The sequence below is a fragment of the Aotus nancymaae genome, unplaced genomic scaffold (assembly GCF_030222135.1).
Source record: "Aotus nancymaae isolate 86718 unplaced genomic scaffold, 86718_ANA_hifiasm-v0.15.2.pri h1tg000043l, whole genome shotgun sequence".
NCBI lineage: Eukaryota > Metazoa > Chordata > Mammalia > Primates > Aotidae > Aotus > Aotus nancymaae.
The window spans coordinates 13,374,300-13,401,121 of record NW_026988457.1 but is presented as its reverse complement, the minus strand read 5'-3'; the positions used below and the strand labels follow the sequence as shown (position 1 = coordinate 13,401,121).

Below are 26,822 nucleotides of genomic sequence, written 5' to 3'. Positions count from 1 at the left end.
AGAACAATATTGGCTTTAAATTCCTAATTGCCTGAACAATATATATACTATAAACTATTAAGAAAAATAATGAAATTTACAGTAAGAACAATTTTTGTAAATTGATGTTGTATTCTTTTATTGAGGTACAATCTATAGTAAATAAAATGCATAGATATTAAGAATACATTTCAGTGGGTTTGGCAATTACAGTATACACTATGTAACTGCCAGTCCAACTAAGAAACATTCCCATCACTTCTGAAAGTTTCTTCATGTTCCCTTCCCATTGATCCAGTGATCTATCCCCCTGTTCGCCACCCCAACAGTGACAGTGAATTATTTTTATTCACCATACCTTATTTTCCCTGTTTTGAAATTTCACATATGTACAGTAAGTACTCTTGTATATCTGGCTTCTTTTGCTCAGCATAAAATGTTTGACACTCATCTACATTTCTGTATAAGTCAAAGGTTTTTTCTTTTTCTCTCTTAGTAGTATTGTACTGTATGAATATACCACAATTTATTCATTCTTCTGTTTATGGGTATTTGATAGTGTCCAATTTCTGGGTATCATGAATAAAGCTACTGTAAACATTCTTGTATGAGTCATTTTATGGACATACATTTTTATTTTCTTTGGGCAAATACCTAAGGTTGAAATTGTTGACTGACTAACTTTAAAAGAACTGTCAGGCCATTTTCTATTGTGAACATACCAATTATACTTACTATTAATGGATGAGAATTCCAGTTGCTTCACATAATCACCAATCTGTAGTATTGTCCATCTTTTAAATTTTGCCCATTCTAGTGAACATGAAATGGTATTACATTGTGATTTGAATTAGCTTTCCCCGATGACTAACCACGTTGAGACCTTTTCATGTTTTTTGGCAGAGCATATATGTCCTTTGAGGAAATGTCTTTTCAAGTTTTTTGCCATTTCACATGACAAATGGCTATCTGGAATACATACTTCAAAGTATATTTAAAATATATATTGTATTCTTTGATTGAGGTAAAATATTTCAAAATATATATTCCAGATAGTCACCTGTCATGTGCATATATACAGTAAAAATTTTTCCCTGTCTGTCACTTATGTTTTCCTTTTTTATCAGTGTCTTTTGATGAGAAGATTTTAGTTCTGATGAAATTCAGTTTATCAATTTTTTTCTCTTATGATTAATGGTTTATTGGTTTGTTTCCTACAGAATCTTTGCTTACCCTAAAGTCACAGACTTGGTTTTCTTGTTATCTTTTAGAAGCTTCATAGTTTCAGCTTTTCTGTTCAGTAGCTGTTTGGGTTTCAAGCCATGTTTTTCCTCTGCTCACATACCACAACAACAATCATCAACACAGAAGAAAACTTCTGTGACCAAATGTGTGGAGCTTTTTCCCACACACCAAGCAGCACACACCAGCTAGGTGTCCTCCAATTCAATTCTGACACTGTCTACCCTGTCACATCCCACACGCTGAGGCAGTCCTCAAGACTGCCCACTGCCCATCCCCATCCACCCACTTCTGGTCACAAGTTCAGGCCCCTGAACTTCTTATTTATTTATTTATTTACTTATTTATTTTTGAGACAGAGTCTTGCTCTGTTGACAGGCTGGAGTGCAGTGGCGTGATTTTGGCTCACTGCAACCTTCGCCTCCCTGGTTCAAGTGATTCTCCTGCCTCAGCCTCCCGAGTAGCTGGAACTGCAGGCATGCACCACTACACCCGGCTAATTTTTGTATTTTTTAGTAGAGACAGGTTTCACCATGTTGGCCAGGATGGTCTTGATCTCTTGACTTCATGACCCACCCACCTCAGCCTCCCAAAGTGCTGGGATTAAGGTGTGAGCCACCGCACCTGGCCCTTATTTACTTATTTATTTGAGACAGAGTCTGTGGTGCGATCTTGGCTCACTGCAACCCCCGCCTCCCAGGTTCCAGCGATTCTCATGCCTCAGCCTGTGATTACTCAGGAACTGGGATTACTGGCCTGCATTACCACGCCCAGCTAATTGTTTATATTTGTAGCAGAGATGAGGTTTCACTATGTTGGCCAGGCTGGTCTTGAACTCCTGGCCTCAAGTGACCTGCCCACCTCGGCCTCCCAAAGTGCTGGGATTATAGGTGTGAGCCACTGTGCCCAGCCTGGAACAGATCAGCTTCAAGTTGAGGTTCCCACAACCCCACTTTGGGTTTGGTTAATTTGCTGGAGCAGTACACAAAACTAAGATAAACACATTTACTGGTTCATTATAAACGATATCACAAAGGATACATATGAAGAGACACACAGAGCAAGGTGTACAAGGGAAGGAGCATGGAGCTTCCATGCCCTCTCTAGGCAGGACACCCTCTAGGAACTTCCATGTGTTCAGCTATCCGGAAGCTCTCTGAACCCAGTCCTCTTGGGTATTTATGGAAGCCTCATGACATCACCATTTCTTCCCCCAGAGAACAGGGCAAGATTCTCTCTGGAATGAAGGTCTTACGACCTACAACCAGAAAGGTGATGGAAAATGAGAGTCCTGCCTTGGGGCAGGTGAAAGGAGAGTAAGAGAAAGTCAGAAAGATTCTGTTTCCTGAGGCCTGCCCCTGAGGCCTAATACACCAAACACTGTAACAAAAACTGTAACAAGCGCTATGGAAGTTATGAACCAGGACCATGGATGAAAACATACATATGTATAATAACACCACAGTACTAATATTTACCTTGAATTAATTTTTGCATATGGTATAAAGCAGGTATTATCAACCAAACAAGCAAATAAATTGATTTTATTCAGGCTACTGCAATAGGGAGAGCACCCCACATTCAAAGATTAGGGTGCTTGGCAAAATGCTTTTACCTTATACTTTATAGGGAGGAGTAGACTTGTTTTAAATGGAATGATTTATAGTTGGGATTGTTTTTGTAAACAGAGGACATCTCAGTCAGCTGCACAAAAAATGTTTATCTTTCTGTCTAGCTAGTTTGGGGTTAAGCGGGGCATGTGGTGGACTAATAGCTCTAGTTTCAGCTAATGATTCATGAGATAAATAACAGGAGGTGGGAGATTAGTGTCTGGTCTTGCCAGCAGGTTCAGGCAAAAATGGAAAGGCTGTGTTTGACCTTTTCACAGGCAAACAAGGTAGGGAGGCTATCAGTGAGTCTTACGGTAGGCATGAGAAAAAGGAGACAGAAAGTACTCTACATCATATGGGAATGATGGTTCATTGTATAAGCCATTTCCCAGAGCACAGAAGAGTAGGGAGATTTAGGAAAACACAACTTTGTCGAATTTCTTAACACCATGATCTTGATCTCCATGGGTAAAGTCAGTTTAGATTGAAATTCTGTCTGGGAAGTCAGTTGGAAGCAGAGTTACCCTTTGGTCTACCAGATCATGATATATTGTTGAAAAATTTGTGAAGAAAAATGGTTGTGTAGCAGCACTTAAGACTAGGCATAATGTACTGCCCAACTGCAAGGTATAATTATTTTCCTGTATTCATGTATTAGGCTATTCTTTCACTGCTATAAAGAAATATCTACATGTTCTCACTCATAGGCGGGTGTTGAACAAGGAGAACACATGGACACAGGGAGGGGAGCACTATACACGGGGTCTGTTAGGGGGAGGGGGGATAGCGGGGCGGTGGGGAGTTGGGGAGGGATAGCATGGGGAGAAATGCCAGATATAGGTGAAGGGGAGGGAGGCAGCAAATCATACTGCCACGTATGCACCTTTGCAACAACCTTGCATGTTTTTCACATGTACCCCAAAACCTAAAATGCAATTAAAAATAAAAAAATAAAAAAAAAAATAAAAGAAAATGAAATAAAAAAAAAAGAAATATCTAAGAATGGGTAATTTATAAAGAAAAGAGGCTAAATTGGCTCACAGTTTGCAGGCTTTACAGGAAGCATGGTACTAGTATCTGCTCAGTTTCTGGGGAAGCCTCAGGAAGCTTACAATCATGATGGAAGGTGAAGTGGGAGCAGGCATGTCACATGGTGAAAGCAGAAGCGAGAGAGAGGATGGGTAGTGAGGTACCACATAATTTTAAACAATCAGATCTTGTGGGAACTCAAACTGGGAGCTCACTTACCACCAAGGGGACAGACAGCACAGGTCATTCAAGAGGGATCCGCCCCCATGATCCAAACACCTCACACCAGGCCCCACCTCCAACACTGGGGATCACACTTCAACATGAGATTTAATGGACAAATAACCAAACTATGTCAGTTAGTAATGTTTGTAATACAGCTCAAAACCAGGATCTTCTATTTCTAAATCTTGCGTAGGAGAACATGTCTCAGGCTCTTTAAATCTACCTTAGAAAGCCAACTAGCCTTTTCCTTGAGTTTAGTAACTAAGCATTCACTTATCCTGTTGTGTTTATTTGAGTGCAACAAGAGATTTTGGCTATGGCACAGATCTCTCTCTGTCTAGCTAGAAGGAAGTTGAAAGTTGTAGGATTAGGCAATAACAACTTGAGCCTGTGCGTTTAAGCTTATTTGCTGTGCTTCCAGGGCCAAAGTGGTATAATTTTCTTCTTCTACAAAGGTAAAGGAGAGGCTTGAACTATCTTTCTTTTTATTTATTTAACTACACTTTTTAAATGTATTAGTGCCATAGTGGGTGTGAAGGGCCCTCACGGTGTACATGAAAAGAGAATCATTGATATCCCTAGAAAGTTTTCCCAATTCCCTGTAGTTGCCTCAATTTGGAGGTAATTCCAGAGGGACATACCATTGACAGATGGGATAGTGGTTTTAAATATTGTGAAGTCCCAGACAATCAGTCCAAATGCCCTTGGGGAAGGCATGAAAAGTGGTATAGGGGAACAGGTGGTGGTTGAGGTATAGTAATTATTAGCAATTACTGGGGTTAACAACTGGGTGGATCCCTCAGGAGAGCAGAGTCTTTGTGTGGAACTGAACACAGTTTCTAAGGCTGGTTAGGGTGGTGGAAGAGAAAATGGTGGTTATTAGGGATAAAAGTGCTCCTACATTTTTTCCTACACTTGATCCTGAGAAAGTGGAGTCATTGAGTTTGGAGATTTCAAGAGACTCATTAATCATGTTAGGAATTAAGTTTCATTTAGTACATGCTGAGAAATTGGGGATAATAGAAGAGTCAAGCACCAAGAGGCCTGAGACTCTGGGCAGGCTGAGTTCCTTAGAGAGTTTGGCTAGTTTGAATTTAAGAGTACCAATGGCCTGCTTGTTTCATTTTTCCAGAGGACTGGTAAGGAGACTGCCGTTTTTGAAACAGTGGACGTACTTGTTGAAGATCCTGAATAACCTTACTACTGAAGTGAGTTCCTCCACTGGAGATAGAGATCCCCAAGAGGGGAAAATTCTTTCTGGTATCAGCTTAACTTCAGTGGTGATAGTAGCTTGTTTACAGAGAAAAGCTTTTAACCACGCTAAAAACATGCCAACTATGGTTAGAATGTATTTGTACCCATGAGACTTTGAGAACTGAATATATTTTCCAATGAAAACTAGGACCACAGAGTTGGCTCTCATCCCTACCCCACTTTACATGTTGACTAGGATTGTGTTTCTGGCAGATGGGGCAAGTTGAAGTTACCTGCTCAATATTAGGGCATCCCTAACAATATTTGTAGAGGAGATCTGTAAGATTTTCTTTGCCATAATGTGTAATCTCATGGAGGCTGCAGAATAAATTCTGGGTAAGGGACCAAGAGATATCAAACAGTTGTCTGGGTGTCTCCAAGACCCACCTGAGTAGATAAAACAATCAGCTTGTTTCTTTTTCATTTTTTCAGCCTCAGGTGCTGGCAGCTGTTGTATCTTAAGTTTCTTAAGAGTTTCTGTCTTTAGAATAGAGTGAGCAAGGGGAAGTATACAAGTGATTCAGGTGTTTTCTTGAGAAGCAGCAACCTTAGCATATTTTCAGTCAGTTAAGTTTCCTTTAGCTTTGTCAGTCCAGCTACTAGTGTGAGATTTGATTTTTGAGAATAGCTAATTCCTTGGATAGCTGTAAAGACTTAAATACGTTAATGACTTGGGTTCTGATGGGTACTTCTCAGTTGTCATAAAACTTTCTTTCCATAGCATACCAAAATCATGTACAATTCCAAAAGTAAACGGCTGTCTGTATAAATGTTAATTCCCTTATCTTGTGCTAACATGCAAGTTTGAGTGAGCGCTTGAGTTCAATGATTTGGGCCGAATTAACTTAGGTGGAAATCTCGGCTTAATAGGCTGCTGAAAATCTGCAATAGTGTATCCTGCTTAAAATTCCCCATTTGTACTCCTGGGGTAAGAACCATCTACAAAGAAGGTGATATCAAGTTCTCTGAGAGGAGTTCTGGTGATGTCAGGGTGAGGAAATGTGAGAGACTGTGTGACGGTGACACAGTCACAAGGTTGTCCTTCAGAGGGAATGGGAAGAAGAGTGGCTTCTTTTGACTATGGTGGACAGTGATGTGAGAGGAAGACAGTGGCAGGGTTTCACAGGAAGTGAGTCGGGAAGTGGAAACGTGTTTGGTGTTCTCAGTGACTTTTAACATCTGAACTGCATGGGGTATGTAAAGGTTGAGTGAATGACTTAAAATGAAGCCCGCTCTGATGGAGCAGCAACTTCATACAAGCAAGGGGAGAAATGCTTGCACCGGTGGGTCTAAAAGGATGCTAAATTACTCACCAGGCCTCTGGCTTCCATTGTATTTTGGAGTGAGGACCCCCTAAAGTATGTCTTTTCTTTTGGGTAAAAAGGGGAAAGGGGAACTGAATATTGGAGAGTGGGAGAAGAGGCTGGAGAGGACTTCAGGTTTTGAAATGCAGATATGGAAGAAAAGTCTCAAAGTCAGGTGATTGGAGGTGATTTCCTTTTAGTCATGGCAAGTAAGGACAGGCAATTGTGGATAAGCCAGGGATCTAATTCAGCAGCAACAGCCAACCAATCCTATAAACTCTGAGTTATCTTTTGGTATCAGGGAGAGGCATAGCGAGTAAAAAAAAAAAAAAAAAAAAATCACTTCTAACAGATGCATACACTAAAACAAAATGTTAATAATAAGGGAACTGTGAAGGCGGAAGAGATATATGGAAGTTCCCGGTCCCTTCTGCTCAATTTTTCTGTAAATCTAAGAATCAAACCTACTAATTAAAACACACACACCCTCAAAAGGGATTTTCTGATGCGAGGTTTTCTGTTTTCAGGAGTTGTTTTTTTGTTTTCCTACAGGCTCACAATTTCAAATTAGTGGTGCTTCATTATTTTTTTTTTTATAAAGGTTGGAAGAAAAGTTAAAACTTATAGAACCTTTACAATCTAAGAAGTGAATAATTATTCTACAAACCAACAAATATTAAGAGCGTCCTATAACCAACTCATTTAATCTTCACACAATCCTATGAAATACTACTGTTCACATTTCACAAAAGAAGAAGAAATAGTTCAGAGAAAAGTCAAACAATACATACTAGAACGAGGCGACTACTTTGGATTCCAAAACCAAATTTCCAAACCACAAAATCGAACCTAGGAAAATTGGCGCTCTCGAGTGTCGTCATCAAAATAAGGAACACAAGAGAAGGATCGCGATATTACACAAACTACTACTCCCAACATGCAAAGAGGTTTCTTTCCTTCAGTCTCGGCCCGGGGGTCCGAGAGCCCAGGTAGCCCTTGGGGCGCAAAAGGCACCCTGGGAGCGGTAGTTCTCCTGGGCGCCTAGTGTTGTCGCCCACGCGGCGGTAGCGGCTTTTGCGGCTCCAAGCCAGCGGTTCCTGCGAAGGCGAGCAGAGGCGGAGAAAGGACGCGGGAGTGAGAGAGGGTGAGTCAGCCACTGTCTAAACGATAAAGGGAGGCGGCTCCTTGGGGTTGGGCTGAATTCAGTAAATGGGCTCGTGCTCCGGTTTCTTCGGACACGCTGTTACCTTAGCGTCAGCGAGGGAAGGGTGAGGAGGAGCCAGAGCCGGGTCCTGCAGCGGTTCTTGCCTTCAGCGCCAGTCGCCATCTCCATCATGCAGTCCCGGGAGGACGCCTCGCGCTCTCGCCGCGTCGCCAGTCCCCGTGGTGGGAAGCGGCCCAAGAAGATTCACATACCCACAGTTTCGGCCTTTTTCACGGGTCCAGAGGAACTAAAGGACACGGCCCATTCTGCAGCCCTGCTGGCACAGCTCAAGTCTTTCTACGATGCGCGGCTGCTGTGTGATGTGACCATCGAGGTGGTAACGCCTGGCAGCGGGCCTGGCACGGGTCGCCTGTTCCCCTGCAACCGCAACGTGCTAGCAGCTGCGTGTCCCTACTTCAAGAGCATGTTCACAGGTGGCATGTACGAGAGCCAGCAGGCCAGCGTGACCATACACGATGTGGACGCCGAGTCCTTCGAGGTGTTGGTCGACTACTGCTACACGGGTCGTGTGTCTCTGAGTGAGGCCAACGTGGAGCGCTTGTACGCGGCCTCTGACATGCTACAGCTGGAGTATGTGCGGGAAGCCTGTGCCTCCTTCTTAGCACGACGTCTGGAGCTGACCAACTGCACCGCCATCCTCAAGTTTGCAGACGCATTTGGCCATCGCAAGCTGCGATCTCAGGCCCAGTCCTATATAGCTCACAACTTCAAGCAGCTCAGCCACATGGGTTCGATTAGGGAGGAGACTCTAGCAGATCTGACCTTGGCCCAGCTGTTGGCTGTCCTGCGCCTGGATAGTCTGGACGTGGACAGTGAGCAGACAGTGTGCCACGTAGCAGTGCAGTGGCTGGAGGCTGCTCCCAAAGAGCGGGGTCCCAGTGCTGCAGAAGTCTTCAAGTGCGTGCGCTGGATGCACTTCACTGAAGAAGATCAGGACTACTTAGAAGGGCTGCTGACCAAGCCCATAGTGAAGAAGTACTGCCTGGACGTTATTGAAGGGGCCCTGCAGATGCGCTATGGTGACCTGTTGTATAAGTCTCTGGTGCCAGTGCCAAACAGCAGCAGCAGTAGCAGCAGCAGTAGCAGCAGCAACTCTGTTGTACCTGCAGCAGAAAATCCACCTCAGAGGCTGGGTATGTGTGCCAAGGAGATGCTGATCTTCTTTGGACACCCCAGAGATCCCTTTCTTTGCTGTGATCCCTACTCAGGGGACCTTTACAAAGTGCCCTCACCTTTGACCTGTCTTGCTCACACTAGGACTGTCACTACCTTAGCTGTCTGTATCTCTCCAGAGCATGACATCTACCTAGCTGCCCAGCCCAGGACAGACCTCTGGGTGTATAAACCAGGTCAGAATAGTTGGCACCAACTTGCAGATCGCATGCTGTGTCGTGAGGGCATGGATGTAGCATACCTCAATGGCTACATTTACATTTTGGGGGGGCGAGACCCTATTACTGGAGTTAAATTGAAGGAAGTAGAATGCTACAATGTTAAGAGAAACCAGTGGGCATTGGTGGCTCCACTGCCCCATTCCTTTTTATCCTTTGACCTGTTGGTAATTCGGGACTATCTCTATGCTCTCAACAGTAAGCGCATGTTCTGTTATGATCCTAGCCACAATATGTGGCTGAAGTGCGTTTCTCTGAAGCGCAATGACTTTCAGGAAGCGTGTGTCTTCAATGAGGAGATCTATTGTATCTGTGACATCCCAGTCATGAAAGTCTACAACCCAGTTAGGGCAGAATGGAGACAAATGAATAATATTCCCTTGGTGTCAGAGACCAATAACTACCGGATTATCAAGCATGGCCAAAAATTGTTGCTCGTCACCTCTCGCACCCCACAATGGAAAAAGAACCGGGTGACTGTGTATGAATATGATATTAGGGGAGACCAATGGATTAATATAGGTACCACATTAGGCCTCTTGCAGTTTGATTCTAACTTTTTTTGCCTCTCTGCTCGTGTTTATCCTTCCTGCCTTGAACCTGGTCAGAGTTTCCTCACTGAAGAAGAAGAAATACCAAGTGAATCTAGCACTGAATGGGACTTAGGTGGATTCAGTGAGCCAGAGTCTGAGTCAGGAAGTTCAAGTTCTATTTCTGATGATGATTTTTGGGTGCGTGTGGCACCTCAGTGAAATGCACAGGATCAGCAGGGTTTGTTGTAACTGAATTGAAACACTAAGTTGTTTTTACTGTTTTGGAATAGATCTTAAATATCCTTTTTGTTCCCAAAGGGGAGGAAAAGTTGATTAACTGGTTTGGTTTAGAAAAAGTAATGTTTGAAATATGAAGGCAATTTAATATTACAAATTTTAACACTCAAATCAACCTTTTAATAATTTTCTGTGCTAAGAATCCAGTATTTATTTATTTAGTATGTTTATGTTTCATAAAAATAATTTAGTTTTTTGATAAATTTTACATTTTGTTTATTGCCACAAGCACTGTGGCAGTAACTTTTGAATTTTAGTTTTTATAGTAGAAAAAGGATTAGGAATTGCTAGGCAGTGTTTTGAAAGCATATCTTTTTCTTCAGAACAATGTAGATTTCCAAAATGCTTAACCTAAGGGGTCTTTATAAAATATATTATAAGTTAAACATAGTTTGGGAAGTTTTAGTTTTGTTTTCTTCTATGAAGAAAAAAGTGCAGGCCGGGCACAGTGGCTCACGCCTGTAATCCTAGCACTTTGGGAGGCCAAGGCGGGTCGATCACTTGAGGTCAGGAGTTCAAGACCAACTTGGTCAATATGGTGAAACCCCGTCTCTACTAAAAATACAAAAAAAAAATGAATTAGCCAGGCGTGGTGGCTTGTGCCTGTAATCCTAGCTACTTGGGAGGCTGAGGCAGGAGAATTTCTGGAACCTGGGAGGTGGAAGCTGCAGTGAGCCAAGATTGGGCCACTGCACTCCAGCCTGGGCAACAGAGCAAGACTCTGTCTAAAAAAAAAAAAAAAAAAAAAGCATAATGTATTAGGGTGACTAAATGGTGACTTCATTTATAATAATACAGAGAATAACTATAAGCTCACTGACAGTAAAGACAAACAACAAACCAGGATTCCACTGTTTGAAAAGAAGTTTCATTGTAATTTTGGAACTTAGAATGTATATTTGCGAAGTGACCAATTTTCATCTAAAAAATTATATTCTAGTTGTGTCACCAAATCATCTAAAAACTTTAAAAAAGAAGTAACTTGCTTTGCAGGTTTGTATTGTTGCTCTAAACCTGATACATGCTTCATTGAATCAGAGGAATAATCCTTTGTTCCACTGAACATGTATAAATTTCACTGGATTGTATAAATTTTTATCTGTTGCCTTAAAAAATTATGTGATTCTCAGTATGTTTTAGCTGCACAGTTTTGGTGTTCATCTTAGAGAATTCTACAGCAGAAGTGATACTTCTTTACTGTTTTGTGAAGTAATACTGATTTTGAAAATATATATAAGCTAAAAACAGTACTTCGTTGATATCAGTAGTCATTGTGTTAACTATAAAGTCAAGTGCCAGCAAAGACCTTTAAAACTGTAAAGTTGTGTATAGAACTGTTTTGTGTAGCATGGAAATATTCTGTCAGCTTTTTAAAGTCACTAAGTGTTCTTGATTATCAGCTTGAAGGTATTTTTGTATTACAAGTTGACAGTTGCTGGGTATAGTGGCTCATCCCTATAATCCTAGCAATTCAGGGGGCTGAAGTGGGAGGATTGCTTCAGCCCAGGAGTTTGAGACCAGCCTGGGCAACATAGCAGGACCCCATCTCTACAAAAGTAAGAAACTATATCTGGCCGTGGTGGCCCAAGTCTGTAGTCCCAGCTACTTGGAAGGATCACTTGAATGTAGGATCACTTGAGTCTAGGAGTTCGGGGCTGCAGTGAGCTATGATCTGCAGCTATAATCATAGCTCTCTGCATCTATGATCATAGCTTGCTGGAGCTGGCAGCTATGATCATGCCTCTGCACTCCAGCCTGGGCAACAGAACGAGACCACATCTTTTAGAAAAACAAAGTTGATAGTTAAAGAACCTAAGTGGATGATGGCATTTGAGACCACTAGTGAAAGTATGTTTTCTCTAAAATATTTCTCTAATAGTGATATAAATGGCTATTTTATTATGATGTTTGTATGTGTTTTGTATTTCTCTGTAAACCATGCTCCAGTGTTTGTTTTTCTGTGACCGTATTGTAAGAGAAAGTCCAGGAACAGAGACTAAATCCCACGAAACTGACATTGTTAAACATACTAAAACAAAAGTACTCAATCTGTTGAAGATTTAATATATAATGGTTGACATGATACATGTACATGATAAATGACCAGATGCTTATGGTCTACATTTTCCTTTATGCTGTTAGTATTACCTTCCTTAGTCTTTGTTCATTAACATGCTAATTCCTCTTCGGTGTTTGTTTTCTACTGACAGAATGCTAACATTTCTTACACCCTAGCAGAAGGGAGAGAAATGTGCTTTGGGGTGGGTAACTAAATTTTTGAGTGAAATATCATAAGATGAAAATGGAAAGAGGGAGACACAAAAAGAGTCATAACAAAAAACAATTGGTTTTTTTAGCCATTTTAACTGGCTCTTTAAATAGTCTACAAGACATTCATGTTTAACATTACTTTTAGTGAAATGAAACGTGTTATACTAGTATATGCTTTAAAAGAGAAATGCGCTTTAGTGGCTTAAGGCTAAATTTTGGTCATTTGACATCAGGGATGTTATAAGTATTACACTTAATACATGCCTATTTCTCATCAGTGTTATTTTTTGGTCAGCATTTTCTTCACCATTATCTTGTTGATTGCTTTTTGTTCTCTGAGGTTGAAACATGACAGTGCTTATCTCAGCCAGATTACTCACCTGCAGAATTAAGGAAAGCAATTTATGTATGAAAGAAATTCTCAAATTTGTCATTCTCAACCTTTGAATTAAAGCTTAGACTAAATAATAATATATCGTGGGAAGGATTTTGGTTTTGTGATACTTTTGTGAATTAAGGAATAGATGTTAACCATTATTTTATAGAAAAGTGATTTGTATGTGGTTAATTACAAATAAAACTGGTACCAGAACTTATGCTTCCTGATTATTTACTTCAGTGATTCCACTAAATGTATAAAACTTTTGCATGTGCAGCGAATCAGGGGTCCCCAGCTCTGAGGCTGTGGACCCGTACCTGTCTGTGACCTAGTGCTAGGAACTGGGCTCACACAGGGAGCTGCAGGCAAGTGAGCACTAGCTCTCCCTCCTATTAGATCAGCAGTGGCATTAGATTCTCATAGGATCGTGAACTCTATTGTGAACTGTGTGTGTAGAGGATCTATGTTGCATGTTCCTAATGAGAATCTAATTAATGCCTGATGATTTGAGGTGGACCGGTTTCATCCTGAAACTATCCCCATACCCCTAGTTGTGGAAACTCGTCCCTGGTGCCAAAAAGGTTGGGGATCACTGCAGCGAATGATACAACTAGCAGTGCTGAAATCCCTTCTTGACAGGAAAACATACTTGTCTAGTTTTCTGATTAATCCACACATCTTTTAGCAATTCTTAATACAATGTCATTTGTAGGACTACCATCTGTAAGATTTAGAATGACATCAATTATCTTTTGTATTTATGTCCCTGTAGTCTGAAAAGCTGAGAACCCAAATTACTGCAAATTCTTTTAAATACAAATGATAAGTAGTATTAGGGTTTTCAAAAGGATAAAATAGAAACAAATTTAGCCAGTAACTTGTCTAAATATGGATTAAAGATTAAAATTAAGTTATAATAGCTCTTTTTCATTTTTAATTGAGCAGGGATTTCTTTAATTTTTGTATCTTGCTGAGAATCTGAGGAAAGCTTTTGATCCATTCCCAAGCAAAAGGCACATAATTTATAATTTTAAGGATGTTTCACATTTCTGAAGCTTATCAGACCCAAGGTAAGAGCACTTGTAATAGGATCTCTCTTGCCATACTTGCTTAAAAACTTCAACACCCCTTTCATTATTCTAAATAATCTGGGGTTTTGTTGTTGTGGTTGTTTTTAATAGAGATAGGGTCTTTATTAGTCTGTTCTCACAGTGCTAATAAAGGCATACCCAAGACCGGGTAATTTATAAGGAAAAGCAGGTTTAATGGACTCACAGTTCCAGGTGGCTGGGGAGGCCTCACAATCATAGTGGAAGGCGAAAGAGGAACAAAGTCACATCTTACAGGCCAGGAAAGGTGCCTCACACCTGTAATCCCAGCACTTTGGGCGGCCAAGGTAGGCAGATCACCTGAGATCAGGAGTTCGAGATCAGCCTGGCCAACATGGCAAAACCCTGTTTCTACTTGAAAAATACAAAAATTAGCTAGGCATGATGACAGGCACCTGTAGTCCCAGCTACTCTGGAGACTGAGGCAGGAGAATCACTTGAATCCAGGAGGCAGAGGTTGCAGTGAGTTGAGATCATGCCACTGCACTCCAGCCTGGGCGACAGAGTGAGACTCCATCTCAAAAAAAAAAAAAGGTCACACCTTTCATGGCAGCAGGGAAAGCACGTGCAGGGGAACTCCCCTTTATAAAACCATCAGATCTCATGAGACTTATTCACTCATGATTCAGTTACCTCCCACTAAGCCCCTCCCATGACGTGTTGGAATTATGGGATCTACAATTTGAGATTTGAGTGGAGACACAGACAAACCATATTAGAGTCTCATTATGTTGCCTAGGCTAGAGTGCAGTGGCACAATCATAGCTCACTGTAAACTCGAACTCCTAGGCTCAAGCCATCCTCCCACCTTAGCCTCCTGAGTAGCTAGGACTACAGGCACATAACCACCATGACCAGCTCATTTTTTTGTTGTTGTTTAAATAATAAACTCCTGGCATCAAGTTTTATTCTCCTGCCTCAGCCTCCCAAAGTGCTGGGATTACATGTATAAGCCACCATGTCCAGCCTTATCCCAACTAAGGCTTTATTATTTCGTTATTTATTTTATTTTTATTAAGACAGAATCTCACTCTGTTTCCAGGCTGGAATGCGGTGGTGTGATCTCGGCTCACTGCACACTCCACCTCCCAAGTTCAAGTGATTCTCCTGTTTTCAGCCTCTTAAGTAGCTGGGATTACAGGTGCCTGCCACTACCCCCAGCTAATTTTTGTATTTTTATTAAAGATGGGGTTTCACCATGTTGGCCAGGCTGGTCTCTTTTAACCATGTGATGTCTTCCACGGCTACATCCCAAGTCTGCATTAAGATTTCGGAGGCCAGCTTTCCCCAAAGTAAACTTAAAGCATTTCTCAGGCAGAAACAGAATCAACTGTGAAGATGTATGAAGATCCAGTAACTACAAGGCAAATCCAGTCAACCAGGGATGGTAGATGCTGTTTGACTACCTGGCGGACCAGCATGGCTTTAGGCAGGGATATGTAGATATGCTGTACAGATAGGCAAAATTCCAATATGAATATGAGAATTAGGAGCAGTAGAATATATTTTTGAGAGTGTTGATGAATTATTAATTTACAGATTAGCTGTGTTTTGCTTCCCTTGCAAGTGCATTGAAGGTTCCAGCAACAGATAGATAATAATTCTGTGAGTTCTCCACTCCAGTCTCCAGCAGAGAACATGGCTCATTCACTGGTCTCTGTTTTCTTCAGTCACCCCAAAGGTCACAATAATATTGTTAATCTTTTCCTTTACCAACCACAGTATCTTAATGCAATTCAGACTATGTGTCCACACATTCCTCACTATTTGACTACAGCAATTATAACAAACAAGGCTGTTCGAAAACTCCAGCAGGTGCGCTAAAAGATCTAGTCAGTTATTCAGCAGTAGTTTTACACATGTAAAGACCCAATTACAGAATTTTTGGAATGTTTGTAAGTGTTAACTTTGACTTTGATGGGGCTCAGAAAAAGCTGAGGGAATGTGAACAGTGTTTGTGAGTGACTTCTTGGTAGCTTGTCTTGAGGATTTCACTGAAAATACCCATCTCTTCATATTTGAGACTTTCTGTTACAGCTACCAGTATATCAGCATTAACATATTGGCAGATAAACTGAATGTGACTCCAGAAGAAACTGAAAGGTGGGCTGTAAATTTGATTAGACATGCAAGACTGGATGCCTAGATTGATTTTAAATTAGGTCATGTGGTTATGGGTAATAATGCAGTCTCACCCTATCATCAAGTGATTGAAAAGACCAAAAACCTTTCTTTTAGAAGCCAGATGTTGGCCATGAATATTGAGAAGAAAATCAGAATAGCAGGTCACAGGCTTCTAACTGGGCAACTCAAGAGTCTGCCTTCTACTGAAGAACTGTAAAGATGAAAACACTATAGGCCAGGCACAGTGGCTCACGCCTGTAATCTCAGCACTTTGGGAGACCAAGGCAAATGGATCACCTGAGGTCAGGAGTTCAAGACCAGCCTGGCCAACATGGTGAAACCCCGTCTCTACTAAAAATACAAAAATTAGCTGGGCATGGTGGTGGGTGCCTGTAATCTCAGCTACTCGGGAGGCAGAGGCAGAAGAATTGCTTGAACCCAGGAGGCGGAGGTTGCAGTGAGCCGAAATCATGCCATTGCACTCCAGCCTAGGTGATGAGAGCAAGACTCCATCTTAAAACAAATAAATGAAAGAAAAAAACTATAAAACTATTATATAAAGGGTGATGTACATTTTAGAAACAAGATATTGAGTATAAATTTTGAAGAACTGGAATAAATTGGCTATGATTCATTTGAAAAAAAAAAATTAGCCAGGTGTGGTGACACATGCCTATGGTCCCAGCTACTTGGAAGGCTGTGGTGGGAGGATTGCTGGAACCCTGGAGGTCAAGGCTACACTGAGCTATTGTCATGCCACTGCACTACAGCCTGGGTGACAGAGCAAGACCCTGTCTCATAAAAAACAACAGAAAAAAAACCTAGTCAGTATGGAGTCACCTCTCTCCAATGAAGTCAAACTTTGACATTCTTACCTCCAAAGCTAAAATTGCTGCTTGGAACTGCTATATATCAGTCAGGAATATTCTTTGGGGGCAAACGAATCCTTAATTCTTGGAAAACTAACCAAATCAGATTTGTGTAAGTAGGGCAAAAATGTTCTTCCAAAACGAATATGCCTCAAAGAAGGAGAAGAGCCAGGAATCTCAATTATAAGCAACAGAACCTTAATTTATATAATCTCAAGAAAACAAAATAGGATTTTTTGCCTATCATAACAAGAAAATCTAGCAATGGCACTCATTTCAAACAGCCTAATCCAAAGTCTCAATGTTTACAGGGCTTTCTTTATACAGAGAATATATCATGGGACAATGTTTTCTCTCACTTTATGCATTAGTTAGCACATAGGTTGGTCATACGTAATAGAGACCCTGTAATTCTTTTCTTTTCTCTTTTTTTAGAGACAGGGTCTCTTTCTGTCACCCAGGTTGGAGTGCAGTGGCATGATCATAGCTCACTGCAGCCTCGATCGCTTGGACCCAAGTGATCCTCCCAACTCAGCCTTCCGTGTAGCTGGGCCCACAGGCATGCACCACCATGCCCGGCTAATTTTTTTTTTAGTAAAGACAAGGTCTCACTATGTTGCCCAGGCTGAGACTCCCTAGTTCTTTAAATAAGTTCCTTATATAAAAGTCCAATCTGTTATGTGGATCTTAATCTACAAAGTCATCTGAGACCCAGGCATTTCTGTCTTCCTGTTCTGCTATCCTTACTTAGGGTGTTGCCCAGACCCTCATGGTCCAAGGTAGGTCATCCTCATGTCCACATTCCAGCCATCAACAAAGAAAGGGAAGGGGAGGGCACAACTCTCCCTGTGAAGGAAATTATGCATATTGCTTCTGGTGCATGGAATTGGCCAGATCTTAACTACATGGCCACATCTAGCCGCAGGGATGCGTGGGAGAGGTAGTCTCTATTCTGGATCAACATGTATCTAGGTAGAATTTAGCCATTCCTTCTTGTAGGATAGGAGAGAAAGGCTATTCTTTTTTTAAAATTTGTATCTTTTATTTTTTATAGAGATAAGGTCTCCGTGTATTGCATAGGCTCATCTCAAACTCCTGGGCACATGATCCTCTCACCTCAGCCTGTCAAAGTGCTGAGACTATAGGTGTGAGCAACCAGGCCTGGCCTAAAGGCTTTTAGTTTAAATAGCAATCTGTACTGCACCATCTGTCAGGATACATTTTATCACATGACAGCCAAAATGATTACCAGGACTCTCAAGACCCATATCACACCAGCTTAGAAACCCTAGTGGGAAAAGAAACTATTTTGTGTTAGTGAGTTCTCAACCTTGGAGAAGATGGCCAGGCCGAGGACATGCTTTTTCGTAAGCAGCTCTGACACCTGAGAATGTGGGGGACATCAGCTTGTGTGCAATGAAAAGCACTCATTGGAGATGCAGGTCCTGTGTGGCTGGAGTGGCGAAAGCAGTGCTTGAACTTGGGCCTCCAAAGGCACCCTTGGTTCTGGGAGGGACTGGGTCAGCCAGGGTGCTTGTAGTTAGCTATCCAAGCCTGGAGGTGGGTGTGTGGTGCACCAGAGGAAGCGTTGAGCTCCTCCAGACCATGGTGGCAAGAGGAGCATGAGAATGAACAGTCGGTCAAGGGTGAGGAATCGGAGGCTCTCCACCAGGCCTAAGCTTGAGTGATTGGAGAACACCCATCCCAGGGGTTTCTGCAACCCACATAACATGGTTAGCCCTCACACCCCAGAAACACTCAAGGAGCTCCCTGGCTCCTGCTGCTGCTTGGTACAGAAAAGGAAAGGGCACATCATCTTGGTTTCTTTTTTGTGTTTCCTTTCTTTTTCTTTTTTCTTTCTTTCTTTTTTTTTTTTTTAGACACATCTCGCTCTGTTGCCCAGGCTGGGGTGCAGTGGCACAATCTTGGCTCATTGCAACCTCTGCCTCCCAGGCTCAGGTGATCCTCACGCCTGTAATCCCAGCACTTTGGGAGGCTGAAGTGGATGGATCACCTGAGGTCAGGAAGTCAAGACCAGCCTGACCAACATGGTAAAACTCTGTCTTAACTAAAAATACAAAAATTAGCTGGGTGTGGTGGTACACAGCTACCTCAGCCTCCTGAGTAGCTGAGACTACAGACATGCACCACCATGCCTGGCTAATTTTTGGATTTTTAGTAGAGACCAGGTTTTGCCATGTTGCCCAGGCTGGCCTCAAACTCCTGGGTTCAGGCAATCTACCTACTTCAGCCTCCCAACATGCTGGGATTATAGGTGTGAGCTACCATGTCCGGCCCCAACTTGTTTTGATTAAATAAAGCTTCATATTCTGAATTCTGGTACCATAGATCCTGAGCCAAATTCATGTCTTGGCATTGTATCATGGAATGTTCCAACTTCCTAAGTGGAAAGAAAAAAGCACTGAGAAATAACCGTGTAATGGCAGTATTAATTATCTTAGCAAATGTTGCTTCTGTTAAGAAAACAGGTATCAGAATTTTAGGTTAATATTGAAAACTGGAAATTTCTTAGCACTTACTAGGCTTTCTAGCAATATTCCAGCATTTTCTGTGCCTGAATCATCTTTGCAGTGCTGTATGAATATCTCCCCCTTTGCTGAAGTTCAGACCATTAGCCACAATATCTTATTCAGAACTTAGTTTCTTGCCCATTTCTTGTACTAATTTCAGGTTAATTGTGGTTTAGTCAATATATACATATAGTATCATTTTTTGCGTTTGTGAAAACTTCAAAACACCTTCCAGAAAATCTTTTGGATAGTTACCTCTGTCAAGTATGTGAATCCATTCTATATTTCATTTTTACTAATCTCTCATAAACTTAAAGATGCTGGGCCCAGTGGCTCATGCCTGTAATCCCAGGAGTATGGGAGGCTGAGGTAGGTGAAATGGCTTGAGCCCAGGAGTTTGAGACCAACCTGGACAACTTGGTAAAACCCTGTCTCTACAAAAAATAGGAAAATTAAGCAGGTATGGTGGCACGTGCCTGTGGTCCCAGCTAATCGGGAGGCTGAGGTTGGAGGATCACTTATGCCTAGAAGGTCAAGGCTCCAATGAGATCCATGATTACGCCACTGCACTCCAGCCTGGGTGACAGAGTGAGACCCTTTCTCAAAAAACAAAGAGTAGGGCCAGGAGCTATGGCTCACATCTGTAATCCCAGCACTTTGGGAGGCTGAAGTGGATGGATCACCTGAGGTCAGGAAGTCAAGACCAGCCTGACCAACATGGTAAAACTCTGTCTTAACTAAAAATACAAAAATTAGCTGGGTGTGGTGGTACACACCTGTAGTCCCAGTTTAGTTTAGTTTAGTTTAGTTTAAACTTAAAATTTTTAATTTAAACTTAAAAGTTTCTAACTTAAAAACTTAAAGACTTTTTTTTTTTAATGGAGTTTTGCTGTTGTCACCCAGGCTGGAGTACAGTGTTGTGATCTCAGCTCACTGCAACCTCCACCTCCCAGGTTCAAGCAATTCTCCTGCCTCAGCCTTCCAAGTAGCTGAGATTCCAGATTGCCCACCACCACATCTGGCTAATTTTTATATTTTTAGTATAGACGGGGTTTCACCATCATGGTCACGCTGGTCTCAAACTCCTGACCTCAGGTAATCACCTTGACATCTGAAAGTGTTGGGATTACAGGTGTGAGCCACTATGAAGTCAGGATTTTTTCTATATGCTGTGAACAGACTCTTCACCATATTTTACACTAGTTAGTACTTGTTTGGTATCATGATCTCATTGCTTGCTTTACGTAGGCTCTTCTCACACACTGCAAGTATTCAGTTTATTTATCTATTCATTCTTTATTATGTGTCTCCTCCATTAGAATATATATGAGACTGGGTGCAGTGGCTCACACCTGTAATCCCAGCACTTTGGGAGGCTGAGGCAGTGGATGGCTTGAGTCCAGGAGTTCAAGACCAGCCTGGCCAAGATGGCAAAATCCTGTCTCTACTAAAAATCCAAAAATTAGCCAGGCATCTGCACCTATAGTCACCAAAAAAAGAAAAATGTATATGCCGTCATAGCAGGGACCATTTCTATCTTTTTCAAAGTTCCTAGCAATAGTACCAGGTGCAGCATTGGCACTCAATGAATATTTGTTGAAGAAATAAATGTGTTTGGTGCTTGCTCACATTTATATGACAAACACCTGCATTTATAGCTCTCATCTTTTTGTCAGTTTTCCAGCTTTGCAGTAGAGCTATTATTAAACTGCTTTGTCTGGTTGTTATAGCAACCCAGAGGCTTCCAGAACTACAGGTTGTTTCTGATGTGCATATTCTACCAAAAAAACAAAAACACACTGTTTTTAATCACAGAATAATGATGTTATTATAAATCACATTTCTCACACTATATGTTTTTCTCTTTTATGAACATGGTGGAGAATTAGAATGGAAACACCAATCTGTTTAAAGCAATAAAAGCTGGGGCGGGGAACAAAGCAATGTGACACACACCTCCACTCCCAACAGTTCGTTTCCTGCAAGTTTCTCCACCTTTCCACGAGCACTCATAAATTTAGTCAGGTTTTCAGTCCAAGTTGTTAAAGGAATTTTGAAAGGTAATTGCTGCAAAACAAACTCTGAAAAGCTCTGTTACAGCCTAAACATTTCCTCTTAGTTGCCTATTGCTTAAATTTCATGTTAAATTAGCAAAGTGGTAATAGTTTTCTAAAATTGAGACTTGCTCTAAAAAGACCCCAAATCAGGTATTTGCCCACCCCCATCCCTCCACTCACATTTTAGGGCAGGAACTAAGAAGAGTTTTTAAGAAATGTTTTTAAATTAATATAAAAAATTGTTTGGCAACAAAGTATCACTCTGTTGCCCAGGCTGGAGTGCAGTGACACAATCGTAACTCACTGAAGGCTTGAACTCCTGGGCTCAGAGGATCCTCTCACCTCAGCCTCCCAGATAGCTGGAACTATAGGTGTAGGCCACCATAGTCAGCTAATTTTTGTTTTTGTTCTGTTTTTGGGTTTTTTTGGTAGAGGCGGGGTCTCACTGTGTTGCCCAGGCTGATCCCAAACTACTGTCTCAGCTTCCCAGAGTACTGGAATCACATGTGTGAGCTATCATGCTGAGCCTAATTGTTTTTAATTATTATTTTTTTTAAGAGATGGGGTCTTATGTTGCCTAGGCTGGAGTGCAGTGGCTATTCACAGGTGCAATTCCACTACTAATCAGCATGGGAGGTTTGACTTGCTTCATTTCCGAGCTGGGTCAGTTCACTCCTCCTTAGGCAACCTGGTAGTCTCCTGCTCTTGCAAGATCATGGTACTGATGCCAAACTTAGTGCAGACAACCAATCAGCATAGTGCACTACCTCCTGGACTCAAGGGATCCTCCTGCCTCAGCCTCCCAAGTAGCTGGGACTTCAGCATAGTGCACTACCTCCTGGACTCAAGGGATCCTCCTGCCTCAGCCTCCCAAGTAGCTGGGACTTCAGCATAGTGCACTACCTCCTGGACTCAAGGGATCCTCCTGCCTCAACCTCCCAAGTAGCTGGGACTTCAGCATAGTGCACTACCTCCTGGACTCAAGGGATCCTCCTGCCTCAGCCTCCCAAGTAGCTGGGACTTCAGCATAGTGCACTACCTCCTGGACTCAAGGGATCCTCCTGCCTCAGCCTCCCAAGTAGCTGGGACTTCAGGTGCGTGCCACCACGCTTGGCTAGAAGGGTTTTATTAAACTGGGTTAGGTCATCATAGAACACTCATCATTATTTCAATTAACAGGGTTTATCTGAGCCAATCCATCAGCAATGTATATAGTTTATAAAAGGCAGAGTTTATTTTGTAATGGTAGATACCTAAGGGGAGTTTATGGAGTTTACATGATTTTTTAATGATCGCCATTCTAACTGGCATGAGATGGTATCTCAATGTAGTTTTGATTTGCATTTCTCTAATGACCAGTGATGATGAGCATTTTTTCATATGTTTGTTGGCCTCATATATGTCTTCTTTTGTAAAGTGTCTGTTCATATCCTTTGCCCACTTTTGAATGGGCTTGTTTGTTTTTTTCTTGTAAATCTATTTTAGCCCTTTGTCAGATGGGTAGATTGCAAAATTTTTTTCCCATTCTGTTGGTTGCCGATTCACTCTAATGACTGTTTCTTTTGCTGTGCAGAAGCTGTGGAGTTTGATTAGGTCCCATTTGTCTATTTTGGCTTTTGTTGCCAATGCTTTTGGTGTTTTGGTCATGAAGTCCTTGCCTATGCCTATGTCCTGAATGGTTTTGCCTAGGTTTTCTTCTAGCGTTTTTATGGTGTTAGGCCTTATGTTTAAGTCTATAATCCATCTGGAGTTAATTTTAGTATAAGGTGTCAAGAAGGGGTCCAGTTTCTGCTTCTAGGGTTTTTATGGTGTTAGGTCTTATGTTTAAATCTTTAATCCATCTGGAGTTAATTTTAGTGTAAGGTGTCAGGAAGGGGTCCAGTTTCTGCTTTCTGCACATGGCTAGCCAGTTTTCTCAACACCATTTATTAAACAGGGAATCCTTTCCCCATTGCTTGTTTTTGTCAGGTTTGCATGACAATTAATTAAACAGTTTTTTCATCACTCCCAAAAGAAACCCTGTACCCATTAGCAGTCACTTCCCATTTCTTCTCAGCTTCATGCCTCTCCCTCAAACCAAGGCAACCACTAATCTATACTTTGTAGAAATGAAATCCTAACCCTTAGTACATATGTGAAGGAAACCCTAACCCCCAATATATATGTGACTATATTAGGAGATAGCTTTAAGGAGGTAATTAAGTTAAAATGAAGCCATAAGGGTGCCACGGTTGCTCAGGCCAGTTGTCCTGGCTCTTGAAGAGGCGAGGCTACATGTTCGAGGCATCCTGGGCAACAGAGAAAGCTCTCCTCCATTGAAAAAAAAAAGAAGAGGAGGAGGAGGCCGGGCGCAGTGGTTCATGCCCACCTATAATCCCAGCACTTTGGGAGGCCAAGGCAGGTGGATCACCTGAGGTCAGGAGTTCAAGACCAACCTGGCCAACATGATGAAACCCCATCTCTACTAAAAATACAAAAATTAGCCAGGCGTGGTGGCAGGCACCTGTAATCCCAGCTACTCGGAAGGCTGAGGCAGGAGAATTGCTTGAACCCAGCAGGCAGAGGATGCAGTGAGCCAAGATCATGCCACTTCACTCCAGCCTGGGTGAAAGAGCGAGACTCTATTTCAAAAACAAAATAAAAGAAGAGGAGATTAGGACACACAAAGAAACACCAGGAATGCACTGGTACAGAGGAAAGGCCATGTGAGGAGACAGCCACAGAGAGAAAGTAGAAAGGCCACAGAGAGAAGGTGGCCATCTGCAAGCCAAGGAGAAAGGCCTCAGAAGAAACCACACCTGCTGGTACTTTGATCTTGGGCTTCCAGCCTCCAGAACTCTGAGGAAATAACTTTCTGTTATTTAGGCCATCCAGATAGTGATATTTTGTTATGGCAGGCCCAGCAGACTAATACACTGTGCATTTTTACTTTCTTTATTGTGTTTTTTGAGGCACAAACGTTTTTTATTTTGATGAAGTCCAATATATTTTGCTTTCATTGTTTGTGCTTTTGGTGTTGTGCCTCTCCTTTTTTAACTTTAATTTTTTTTTAATTTTTTATGAGACAGTATCTTGCTCTGTCACCCAGGCTAGAGTGCAGTGGCACAATCATATATCACTGTAACTCCAAACTCCTGGGCTAATGTGATCCTGTCTCAGCCTCCTGAGGGTGGGGCCTTACTGGGTACCTCACCCCCTTCTGCCCAGGACTCTGCCTCCTGCTGCCATTCATGATCCTGGGGCTTGGTTCCAACCCTGCTCTGAGATCGGAGCAGGTGTGGGGAGTGGAGAGAGGCCATGCAGTGGAAGCAGATGCCTGGCAGGGATGGGCAGCGGGGGCGGGGGTGGGGTGGAGGTAGGGGGTTGGAGGGCGGGGGTGGGGTGGGGAATAGCGGGGTCGCGATAGGGATGTGTAGGATGGGGTGGAGGTCCTGCTTGTCCCCGGCTCCTGCTTGTCCCCGACTCCTGCCTGCTTTCTGGATCCAGAGGCCCAGGTCTGCAGCCACAGCTGTCATGGCTGCAGCTACACCTGGGAGGGCAGATACCCGTTCCCTGTTCCCAGCCACCCCAAGAATAAAGGGAGGCTCGGATCCATTGGTGCATTTTGGGCGGCTTTAGCCCCGCCCTAGAGGGTGGGGCTTCTGCCTGCTCCGTAGAGCAGGAGGCCTGGGTCTGCAACTGTGGGTTTAAGCAGCAGTAGCTGCACAGGGAGCTCCTATCCCAACTCAGAATGGGTGGGGCTCCCACTTGTTCCAAGGAGTGTGGAGCCCCAGCTGCACTTCCCTGCTGCAGCAGACATGATGGCAGCAGCCACTGCCATCACCACCGTACACATGGGTTCATTTACCCGTCTGGATTTAGGTTTACCTTCTGTTACTTGTGGAATTTCAGACTATGCTCTAATCCACCTACCTTTTCATGATTTGTTTTACACGAGGGATACGGATCATGAGGCAGTCAGAATGTAACTTTATCTATGGCCGTGCGTGGTGGCTCACGCCTGTAATCCTAGCATTATAAGAGGCCTAAGGAGGCAGATCACTGGAGGTCAGGAATTCAAGAACGTAACTTTGTTTTATACATTTTAGGGAAGCAAAAATTACAGGCAAAACCATAAATCAATACAGGAAGGTTATACACTAGCCCAAAAATGTGGGATATTTTGAAGTGGGAGCCTACAGGTCATAGTGGGTTCAGAGATTTTTTAAATTTGCAATTAGTTAAAGGAACAAAGCTTTGTCTAAAAACTTAGAGTTAGCAGAAAGTAACGTTGAAATTAAGATAAGGATGCTGTGTCAGAGTCCGGTGGTGACAGCCAGCCTCAATATACTGGGTCAAAATGACCTGCTTAGCAAGACCGATGGCCTGCAGCTGTGACCTAACCCTTGCCTTGCATGGCTTTAGGTCCTCTTTAAAACTTGGAGTTTTATTGCCACAGAGTTTGTTCTGTCAGTCTTTTGATCTCTATTGTAACATTATTGCTAGTCAGTTGTGTCTAAATTCCAAAAGGGAGGAGATGTAATGAGGCCTGTCTGACTTCCTTTCCTGTCATGGCCAGGAACTCATTTTTAAGGTTTCTCTGGTGTCTCCTTGGCCAAGAGGGGGTCCATTTAGTCAGTTGAGGGCTTATAATTTTATTTCTAATATACATATGTGTAATTTTGTACATATATAAAATACATATTTTATATGTGTTTTATATATATATTACGTATATAAACTGCTTTTAATGCTATATAGCATGTGCCATATCAGTACAAGGACCTGCTCAGTTTTGTTTTTTAATCTTCAGAATAGACATTGTACAAATGTACATAATCCAGTCAATTTCCTTTGGTGGACATTTAGGTGACTTATAATCTTTTGCCATTACAAACAGTGCTGTTGTGAATACTCTTGTACTTATATTATTTCACATCTATGTCAAAATACTTTTAGAATACATTTCTCAAAAGGTGTGTACATTTGGCATTTGGAATTTTGACAAGGTATTACAAAAGTGCTTTCTGAAGTTTTGCCCATTTATGCTACCACCAGCAATCCATAATAGTACCATTTCACCTGTTCCTCCTAGAAATGTGTTATCAGACTTATTGATATTTGCTCTGACTTGAGTTTTGCTTTAGTTCCGGCTGCTGGAGAAATTTTCATACTTTCACATTTTCTGAGGTGGTTGTTTGCCCTTCCAATCAATTTTGCATGTGGCTGCCTTTCAAAAAATTCTTTTTTTTTTTTTTTTGAAACAGGGTCTCAAACACACAAACACACATACAAACTAATGTGTAATCTTCCCTTCGTTTCTTCTTGAATCCCTTTTATGTTTTTGTTCCTCCTTATTGATGATAAAATGATGGAATAATGCTTAAAGATCATGGGTTCTAGAGTCAGACAGC

General features: G+C 42.1%; 1 protein-coding gene and 1 pseudogene across 1 annotated transcript; both read left to right on the top strand.

The window, feature by feature from the left end:
• The first annotated feature begins 7,600 nt into the window (after nucleotides 1–7,600).
• Nucleotides 7,601–12,952, top strand: LOC105734083 (kelch repeat and BTB domain-containing protein 6). The gene has a single exon (XM_012476789.2). The coding sequence runs from the start codon at nucleotides 7,978–7,980 to the stop codon at nucleotides 10,009–10,011; it is 2,034 nt and encodes a 677-aa protein (XP_012332212.1). The 5' UTR covers nucleotides 7,601–7,977; the 3' UTR covers nucleotides 10,012–12,952.
• A 56-nt stretch (nucleotides 12,953–13,008) lies between these two features.
• On the top strand, nucleotides 13,009–16,179 carry LOC105734064 (eukaryotic translation initiation factor 3 subunit E-like; annotated as a pseudogene).
• The last annotated feature ends 10,643 nt before the right edge of the window (nucleotides 16,180–26,822 follow it).